Genomic DNA, 9,755 nt, shown 5'->3' with positions numbered 1-9,755 from the left:
ATAACATAATATATTTCAACCCCCATTTCGAGGAACGATGGATCCAACTCAAAAAAAAAAACAAAAAAGAGACCATTTATTAAGTATATATATATATATATATATATATATAAAATAAATTTGTGAATGGTGATAAAAAAAACACATAAATTAAGTGTTCCTCTCTCTTTACAATCTACAAAAATATAAAAGTAAAACTTCTTAGAGTATAGATAATATAGGTATAGGTACATACTTAACATTATAATAATTTGTGTAGGAGACTAATGACTTTTGTTTTAGAAGACTGTTTTTTTTTAGAACGACTTCCTTGGTCGGGGTTAATTTTAAGAAAATATCTCTGTATCATTTCCAAGAGGTTGGACACCTCATTTGGATATGCTAAGTTAAAGATGTAGTGTAATCCGAAAGCAATTTCAATTGCAATTATTAAATCACGTACACATTTGAATGGTTTCCTCTCCAGTATGACCCAATATTCTTTCGGTTCTGGTTTATCTAAAAATAAAAAAGAATTTGTTAAGATACGGAAACAGTAAAATAAACCTAGAACAAACAATCCCACACAATATATAATCAAAACCGCACTTGCGTACAGACGTTACGAGCTCGTACAGCAACAAATAAAATGTTTATTATGCATGGGCAAAACACGATCATCACTTCTATTGAATCATCCGGTGTGATACCCGAAACGGACAAGAAAACTTTTTACCCCTATTCAGGGGGATGCTGGTAATTAATTTTGTTTGGCAGAAACTCACCTATTTCAATAATGCAGGGAGAATTTATCTCGACTAAATTATTTATATTGTTTTCGGCAAAATCTTCTTCCTGAAACAAAAAAAATTTATGCATCCACGATACGAAACTATCACAAGGAGGGAGAAAATTTCAAATCTGATTTATTTGATATATACGAGTAGTAGACAGAGGCCCATCTGTATCATTGTACAGTAGTATAAGTAAATGCTTGAAAGTAGGAACTTATATTTGATTGTATGTACAGGTTGAATTTAAAAATAAAAATTTTATTCAGACTGTACATACCTGCAATCAGATATAAGTACCTATACCCTCCAATAAAAAGCTGAACAACTTCATAAAATTCAAACTTGTTGCAAAAAATTGGAAATTTGACCTTCAGTCCATATTTCTGTATCCTCGTCTGTATCATAGTTATGATACCCAAAAAATGGTCTCGAGGGAAATTTGTGTGTACTAAACACCGACATACTAATGGTGATAGGTGGATCAACTGAAGCAACATTTAAACACAACGTGCAATGTAAGGTTTTCATAAATTATTATTATCTTACCTTAACTTTATACATAAATTTCTTCAGGTTTTCTTTAAAGTATCCACAGAAAACTTCCAAAACGTTTTGTGGGGCATTGTCTGTATTTTCAATAAGGTTGTTTTTTTTACCGAATTGTATGATTTTAGATGCCTTGGCATTTAGTCTACTTCCTATACAATTCAATTCAACGGTAGTAAGTTTTTGAAAATGCCAATAGAAACAATGAAGTGATTTTTGAAGAATTGGCCATTCGTTTAGCACTTCTTCTATGGAAGGCGTGTCTTCGGTTTTGTTTATTAATTTTCGGATGTCTGGGTATGTAACTGTCAAATATTCGTGAAATCTTTCATTTGTCTCTTCTATCGAGTTGTTGTTTAATGCATTTTTGATATTTTCTTTTTCGTCATGGTGAACCAATTCGGGATCCCAATTGATACTCCCACTTGTTAGATTAGACATTTTCTTTGCCAATTTAGGGGGGATTGGGGAAGAAGATTTGCTGCCCCTCTTATGAGGGCGATTAAGGTAATTATTCCTTTCTATTAATTTCGCAGTAAGGGTATGAGACCCATCCCCAATAATTTTATTATCATCGTCAATGTCTTGAAATATTGGACATTTTTCAATAATTTTATGCGCTATTAATTTAAATGCTTTCGTTGGTATTTTTAATTTAAACTGTCGCATTTCATTAACTATAATGTGGACCATGTCAGTTTGAATCCTCCACCTCGTTTGCAACAAATCCTTTAATTTTTCTGGATTTTTTAAAATGTCTTGCGAAATTGCTTTTGATGCTTGGACCATCATATCGTTGGGAATTTTCTTCCATGGAATTTCAAATGTTTTCCATAAAATTTCGTAATTGACTTCGTATTCAGCAACATTCTCCGATGGTCCAGGCACAACAGTGAAATCTGATACCGGTTCTGGGAGGTTTGCCGGGAAAACAATGGGAGTATTTGCAAGTTCCGCGCAGGTGTCATCGGTAAGTGCAGTAACAGTTGATGCCAATGAGCAGGAGCTTACGTCCGAAGACACACTTACTGGAAGCCATAGTTGATCTCTTGTTAGTAGCATTAATGTTTCTTTAGAGTAGTACTTTAACGTGGCATCTTCATCTACCACGCTTCCATCACTTTCCAACACCAAAACAGATCCATCTACGTTGATTTTGGCAGAAGCTAAATAAAAAGCATTAAAATGTGGTAGCACGTTTGCGGCTGGTCAAAAATATCTCGAAAAGGACTACTGCTATCATTGAAATCATTTAAAATGTTACTCTTTCTTCTAATCAAATAAGATCATAAATTTATTTGTGTGTTTTTTTAAATGAAGATACTAAAATACGTGAATAGAAATGGAAGCCTATTTCTGAATGTGATTAGGTTCTTACCTTTTAATATAAGCTGAGTCCAAATATTCTCCTCTGAATCAATGGGAACCGTGCATTTCAGTTGACGCGTCTGATCCCATACTTTAAACACGTACATGATTACGACTGCAAGCAAAGAAAGAGCAGTACCTGAACAAATCATTGTCGTATTAACATAAACAATAAAAAACATTATCCCTGCTTAATGCACACGTTTATCCTACCGAATGTCGCAGAGTGATGGGGTACCATAATGCTTATTGCGAGTTACAGTTGATACCCAAATAAATTTACATAAAAGTCATATACGGGATAATGTAAAAACGAACTGAAATAAGTGGTTGAAAATTTCCTGGAATTTAGCTACGGGTCTGTTAGAACACTACAATACGCGTAAGTATTTGAAATCACCATAAATGCAAGAGCAATAATATTATGCGAAATAAGTGAATATGCGATATTTACAATTAAAAGGTTTCATAGGGGGCCGATTTGAAGCTGTAATAATAACACTCATCTGGTGCCTTGTATTCTAGTAATGTCTCGTGACAAATTATTTCATCAAAAGGTACCAATGCAAATTCAACGTTTTCGCCTCTGACGTGTAGACCAAGTTCTTCATTATGCATAATATCAAAAGACTGCCCATAAAAATAGATCGTATTTTTCGATGTTTTTGATAAAATGTGAGAAATGTGAAACGCTACAAAATTTCCCATTTCGTTTCTTTTCCAACATACTTGCATTCCTTTTTTGTATAGTATTCCGTGAAACATTACATCTTTGCTGATGTAAATGGCTTCCTCGTCAATTCCAATCCGACACGCAATTGCCTGGTTCATCTCATCAGGATAGTCAATAGGACTATAGTAGATTGCTTCATCGTTAAAAATAATGTTATTGTTATAGACGATATCCTGGGATAAATCTAAAGATTGAGAAAGTTGATGTTTCGTTGAAAGAGATAATAATATATTCTTGAAACATGATGTGTGCTTAACAACGTTTTTGAAATATTGGTGTTTATTTTCAAATCGAAGTGTCCAAAGGTGACGCAATGGTCCAAACATTTTTATTAAAAAGGGATAATGTGTCAAATAATGATGTTTGGGTTTCATAGTTTCATTGGGAAAAAACGACCCCCTCAATACAATATATTCCTTTATATAGTTATGTAAAAGAGCTATCTGGTCTGTGCTAATTCTGAAACCTAAAAGAATTAACAGTATCTTATGTAAACGAAGCATAATCTTCCATAATTCTGTTTGAATTACGTGTTCTCTTCCAATACCAAAGAACGGAAGAACCAGCAAAAACCGCATGTTCTGAGTTGCTGTACCAACAAGCTTATCGTGTTTTTTTACATCTGGAAGAATAACGGTCGGTTCGTTGGTAAATTTTTAAGATTAAACGAACTTACCTTAAGTGAAGTTCAATCTAAATTTTATGAAGCATCTCGTCCGAATAGATCATATAGTGTAGTGTAGTTGTTTCAGTGTTCGCGCCACGAAATTTAAAGCCAATGTAAAAACTTACGCTCCCTCTACTTTCCCCTCTTGTCGCGCTTGCAACGGGCTTCATTTTTTACAGCCATTCTGCTTCTTTGTTGCAACTCCAAAAAATAGGGCTGGGAAGGGAGGGCTATGATCTATTCGGACGAGATGCTTCATAAAATTTAGATTGAACTTCACTTAAGGTAAGTTCGTTTAATCTTAAAATTTTATTTCGCATCTCGTCCTCTAGATCATATAGTGTAGATGTTTAAAGCAGTTGCAACCAAACGAGCAGAAACCAAGAAAGGATTTTATTCCTTACAATGACAACGATCTAAAGTTATACAACTAAATCTAAGGTTACAATAATCCTAAAATGGCATTTGCCACCGACTGCTCTTCTAACACTGGTCGATTATAAAACTGAGCAAATACCCGTGATGAAGCAGACCAACCTGCTGTATTTCTAATAACGTCTAGACTGACGCCCTTTCTTGCAGCCATGGAGGTAGCAGCGTGTCTAGTACTATGTGCAGTAAAAATCTTGGTGTCGATACCACATTCAGCCAGAGTACTCTTAATCCAACGACTGATTGACTGAGTCGATGCGGTCTTGTGCGGTTTTCTAAATGTAATGAACAAGTTTGAAATCATCGGCGTTCTTAAGGTTTCTGTTCTCCCCAAGTAGTGTTGTAAAGTACTTGCCACACATAAAGCCGGCTTTTCATGAAAGAAAGGAATTTCCAGTATTGGTTGGAAGCTTTTAGGTCCTGAGGTTTTTATTCTATCTGGAATCCTTATCTGAATTTTGTCCTCGTTCAAAATAATATTTTTAACTCTGATCAGAGACAACGTCTGCACTCGATGTGCGGTTATTAGTATTAGTAACGTAACAAGCTTACGTGTTAGTTGTTCCAAACTTAAGTCCTGGTTAGGGTAGTATGTTGATAAATGGCTTAAAACTATGGTAGGATCCCAAGTATGTTTGTATTTGGGAGAGGATGGTCTTAACTTAAAGACCCCTCTAAAAAACCGTTTAATTCTAGCGTCAGACCCTACTTCTGGTGAAAGTATTAACGAGAGGGCTGACCGAACGGTATTAAGATTACTGTAAAGCGGGGTTCACATTTGTGCATTTCCATGCTGCAACTGTGATGCGGCATTAAAATGCTTGCATTTTTCCCCTTCACATTATGCATTTTTTCTTGCAATTTTTGATGCGCATGGAAATGCATGCTTTAGACCACGTTCTATTTTGTATGCATTTTTTGGCGCATCTTTAGTAATATTTTTAGGAATATTTCTCTTGCCAATAGCTAGAATTAAGTTTGCAACGAAAAGTTCGTTGACTCATGGCTGTTTATGTTTCTTAACCTTACATTTTAATTTTAAACAGTTTGGAATTGGGTTAATTATTTTATTTAGTGTTAAAAATGAACCGTGAAATACGTGCTTTTCCATGGTCGCGTACCTTAGTGGAGGACCTTATAATTTTGTACGAAGCGCAACCCTTATTGTATACAACGAAAATGAAAGAATATAAGAATAAAATGAAACGGCAAAATGCAATACAATCAATAAAAAATGAATTGATGAAAAAGTATCAGGTTGAGTGCCGCAATTTAACGGACCAAGACATAATTAAAAAAGTACACGTAATTCGGACGCAATTTAAGAAAGAGGTGGCACTATTAAAAAAATTTTTGTCCAGTGGTTGTTCAGCAGATTCCTACGAACCGAAACTTTGGTGTTTTGACATGCTGCAGTTTTTAAACGAATGCGATCCAGTGAGGGAAAGCCAATCAAATATTGAACCATCAGTAAGTATTTATTTATAAGGTTTTTAAAATAATCACATTGTAATTGATTTTAAGGAGACCCAAATATTCACGCCCAATGGTACTACAGTTACATATGATGAGGATATTGTGTTTGAAGGCACGCTGGAAGACCTGGATGAATATGAAGTTGATGCTTTCAATAACAGTCCATGCACTTCACAAACATCGACATCAAGGGCAACTACACCTACAGTATCAAAAAGCAAGAGGAAAATGCAGAACTCTGTGGCAGACCTAATCCAAACCGCTGTACAATCCCTCGAAAGTTGCAAAAAAAGGCCCCACATTGAAGATGAATTTGATATATTTGCAAAGTAAGTGTTTTAAATAGCAATTAAATAAGTTGCCAGTGATAAATATTAAAAAAACTATCAATTTTTATTATGTTGTAGGACAATCGCAACAGAGTTGAGGAAAGTCGAAGACCCTTACAAAATACGGATGTTGAAGAAGGAGATATTTACAAAAGTTGTTGATGCTCAATATGATTAGATTTTATTTTGTACATTTGTTTATTGATAATAATAATGCTATGCTAAGTCATTTTGCCATTCTACTGCTCCTATACCATTTACATATTGTACAAATTCATTTCGATTATCAAGTGCTGATGCAGTTGACCTGTTGCCTGCTTGTCGACTTAAGGTGTACTTAAATGTGAATCGCCTATCAATGTTCTGTTCCTTAACATCATAACCATTTGGGGACCTTGTTCGCAAAAAATTATGTAGCACAATGCATGCTAGAGTTAATGTTTGGGCCTTACTTGGGTCCAAACTTATAATGTTCAATAATACACGAAAACGATTTGTTAATATCCCAAATGCGTTCTCCACAACTCTTCGTGCTCTGCTTAGGCGATAATTGAATATACGTTGTTGCCAAGTCATATTACGAAATGGAAACGGCTTTAAAATATGACGGGATAATGGAAATGCTGCATCAGCAACTATTACATATGGTACTGGTTTGGTACCCGCTGGCAATGGTCTTTCCTCTGGAAAATTTAATTTGTTTGTTTCAATCGCTGCAGCAAGTGAACTATTCTTGTATACACCCCCATCTGAAATTTTTCCATTTCTACCCACATCGACATATAAAAAGCTATAATTGGCATCAACCAAAGCCAATAGTACGATACTGTGTGTGTGCTTATAATTAAAATATGACGATCCTTCATTTGCGGGAGCTTTTATAACAACGTGTTTACCATCTAATGCACCTAACACATGTGGCAAGTTCCATCTTTCTTCAAATTCATTAGCAATTTTTAACCATTCTTGGGTTGTAGTAGGCATCTAAAAATATTATTTAGTTAAACATCATTTTTATTCATTGTCGAGTGTAGCTGTATCTACCTTTAAATACTGATTTTTTAAATTATTGTAAATGGCAATGCAAACTTCTGGGATTATTCCAGCAATTGTTGATTGTCCCATTCTAAATGAAAAGGAAAGACTTTTATAAGACTCGCCAGTAGCTAGATGGCGCAATGTAACAGATAATCGGTCTTTGGCCGAAATTGCATTCCTGAATTTAGTGTCCTGTTTCTGTATATCATTTTCAATAAGTTTCAATAGATCATTGAAAGTATCTTCATCCATTCTAATAAAATTCTTGTAATTTTCTTTATCCAGCACTGCTAATTCATTGTGCAACAAATTAGAATTGCCTTGACTATTTGTTTCCCGTTGCTCAATCCATGGTCTTACCCACCACCGTCTCTTACGATTTAATAATAAAGCTGCAGATGCACCAATTATAAGTGTTATTAGAACAATTTCTTCCACATCCATACTTCAAGTATTTGAACTTTGAGGGAAAAATTTATAAGAAAAACACTTTTATTTTTTACTCCAGAATGCCAATTGAGGAGAACTGGGTTGGCAAAAAGTAAATTCCCTAACTAGTGATATTTGTAATTGCATCAAAAATTGCAGTAATCTGAATAGCTACGCGCGCATGAAAAAATGCAGCAACTTGATGCGCCATCAAATGCAGCATGAAAATGCACAAATGTGAACCCCGCTTAACTAAATCCTCTATTAAACAAATCGCTTAAAAAACTTAAAATGTTGTTAAAGTTGAGAATAAAGGGATCGAATTTGTTTCCTACACAGAAATCCCACCATAATTTTAAGCCATGGTTATATTGACTTATTGAGGATTTGGTCAGCGAGGCGAGGGATACTTCCACGGCCATCTCTGGAATTCCCTTGTTTTCTAAGGCTAGCCTGATAACAGTCCTGCTACCAGGGTAAGGGTTACGTGCAGCGGATGTGGCGTCCTATCAGCAGATAACAACAAGTTAGGATTAGGTTTGAAATAAATAGGTGGTTTAATTAATAATGCATTAAATAATGGCCACCAAGGTTGTGTAGGCCAAAAGGGAACAACCAAAACCCCTTCCGCGTTATCGGACTTAATTTTCTGAAGTACTCTGAGAATTAACGCGAAAGGAGGGAAAGCATAAAAATTTTTATCAACCCAATTTACAGTGAAGGCATCCACTGCTTCTGCTCCTGGGTCCCTAAGCCAGGAAAAATATCGTTCACACTTATTATTGGTTCTAGAAGCGAAAAAATCTATGTCTGGATGTCTTAAATCGGTACAGATTTTCCGGAAGGCAAGATCACATAACTCGTATTCAGATTCAGAAACCTTACGCCTCGATTCGCGATCTGCTTCAACATTATCGGAAGATTGAATATACGAAGCAAAAATCCATAATTCGCGTTTCTCACACCACTGCCAAATATCTCGAGTCAACGTATTTAAATGTGGATACTGGACACCCCCCATTCTGTTTATATAAGATATAGCAGTGGTATTGTCTATTCTGAGTAAAATATTGGTTTGTTTAAAATTAGCTGCAAAGCACCTCAAACCAAAAAAGGCTGCCTGCAACTCCAAAAAATTGATATGATTTTTGCTTTCCATTCGTGTCCAGAATCCATGAGAAAAAGGAAAAAGGCCAACGTGTTTCATTCCTCCGGCACCCCTGACTACAGGGATACCGGAGGCGGGCTGCTCAGGGCTTCCTGGCCCTCTTCAGCCAGAGAACGGGATTGTTAGGATGGGTAAAGTTAGGGATGGGAACGGAAGGAACGGAGATAGGGTGCTGAGGGGGAGAGTACTGCTCCAGCATTCGCCTCGTAGATTTCAACATAATGCTAGCGTTATGCGAAGCTACGTATGTCTGAGGAAAACCCCCTGACAAAACCCCAGACAGAGCAGTCGGCAGCGGGATTCGAACCCACAACCTTCCGAATAGCATCGGTGAGCGCATCCACTGCGCCACGTGCCTCGGTAGATCCATGAGACCTTTTACCTGAACAAGCTACTCCCCAGCCCGAAAGAGATGCATCACTAAAAATCTCCATTGTGTAATTTATGGGTCTAATACATCTGCTTTCCTGAATGTGAGACTTCCACCAAAGAAAATCGTGCCGCAGTGTGGAGGGAATTGTCATAGTACTGTTGTACTCCCCCCCTGACTTTTTAAGAGCTAAGAATTTTTGCCTTTCAAAATTCTTAGTGTACAGCATCGCATAACGAACCGCAGGCGTTGCTGCAATAATCCTACCAATGAATTTTGCGAAGGTTCTAATTTTGCAACTAAGTTTAGTCTCTAAAGTGTGGATATCTTGCAGAATACGTTTTTGCTTCTCAACTGGAAGACTAACTGTCATCGAGCGAGAATTAAAAACAAGGCCTAGGTACTGTATACTCTGATTGGGTGTAA

General features: G+C 36.2%; 2 protein-coding genes across 4 annotated transcripts; one reads left to right on the top strand and one right to left on the bottom strand.

Moving 5' to 3' along the window:
- Positions 1 to 5,285: 5,285 nt before the first annotated feature.
- LOC116183033 lies at positions 5,286 to 6,553 on the top strand. Its single transcript, XM_031503633.1, has 3 exons — positions 5,286 to 5,989; positions 6,044 to 6,324; positions 6,403 to 6,553. The coding sequence occupies exons 1-3, from the start codon at positions 5,603 to 5,605 to the stop codon at positions 6,500 to 6,502; spliced, it is 768 nt and encodes a 255-aa protein (XP_031359493.1). The 5' UTR covers positions 5,286 to 5,602; the 3' UTR covers positions 6,503 to 6,553.
- Positions 6,489 to 7,488, bottom strand: LOC116183017 (putative nuclease HARBI1). 3 transcript variants are annotated; one of them, XM_031503628.1, is made up of 3 exons: positions 7,369 to 7,488; positions 6,777 to 7,308; positions 6,489 to 6,718 (listed from the first exon to the last, which is right to left on the bottom strand). In XM_031503628.1, exons 1-3 carry the CDS (start codon positions 7,447 to 7,449, stop codon positions 6,651 to 6,653), a joined length of 681 nt encoding a protein of 226 aa, XP_031359488.1. In that variant the 5' UTR covers positions 7,450 to 7,488; the 3' UTR covers positions 6,489 to 6,650. The 3 variants fall into 3 exon arrangements, with proteins under 3 accessions (XP_031359488.1, XP_031359476.1, XP_031359483.1); XM_031503616.1 differs by having other exon boundaries at positions 6,489 to 7,308; XM_031503623.1 differs by having other exon boundaries at positions 6,489 to 7,334; positions 7,366 to 7,481.
- Positions 7,489 to 9,755: the final 2,267 nt, after the last annotated feature.

This window comes from Photinus pyralis, unplaced genomic scaffold (assembly GCF_008802855.1).
Source record: "Photinus pyralis isolate 1611_PpyrPB1 unplaced genomic scaffold, Ppyr1.3 Ppyr1.4_LG1, whole genome shotgun sequence".
Classification (NCBI taxonomy): domain Eukaryota; kingdom Metazoa; phylum Arthropoda; class Insecta; order Coleoptera; family Lampyridae; genus Photinus; species Photinus pyralis.
This window is presented reverse-complemented; position numbering and strand designations above follow the sequence as displayed.

What these genes read in the sequence shown, in the direction of transcription:
- LOC116183033 (XM_031503633.1), top strand. Translation starts at nt 5,603, where the DNA reads ATGAACCGTGAAATACGTGCTTTTCCATGGTCGCGTACCTTAGTGGAG. An exon ending in AATCAAATATTGAACCATCA is followed by an intron (nt 5,990 to 6,043) that starts GTAAGTATTTAT and finishes ATTGATTTTAAG; the next exon opens with GAGACCCAAATATTCACGCC. An exon ending in GAATTTGATATATTTGCAAA is followed by an intron (nt 6,325 to 6,402) that starts GTAAGTGTTTTA and finishes ATTATGTTGTAG; the next exon opens with GACAATCGCAACAGAGTTGA.
- LOC116183017 (XM_031503616.1), bottom strand. Translation starts at nt 7,449, where the DNA reads ATGGGACAATCAACAATTGCTGGAATAATCCCAGAAGTTTGCATTGCC. An exon ending in TAAAAAATCAGTATTTAAAG is followed by an intron (nt 7,309 to 7,368) that starts GTAGATACAGCT and finishes TAATATTTTTAG; the next exon opens with ATGCCTACTACAACCCAAGA.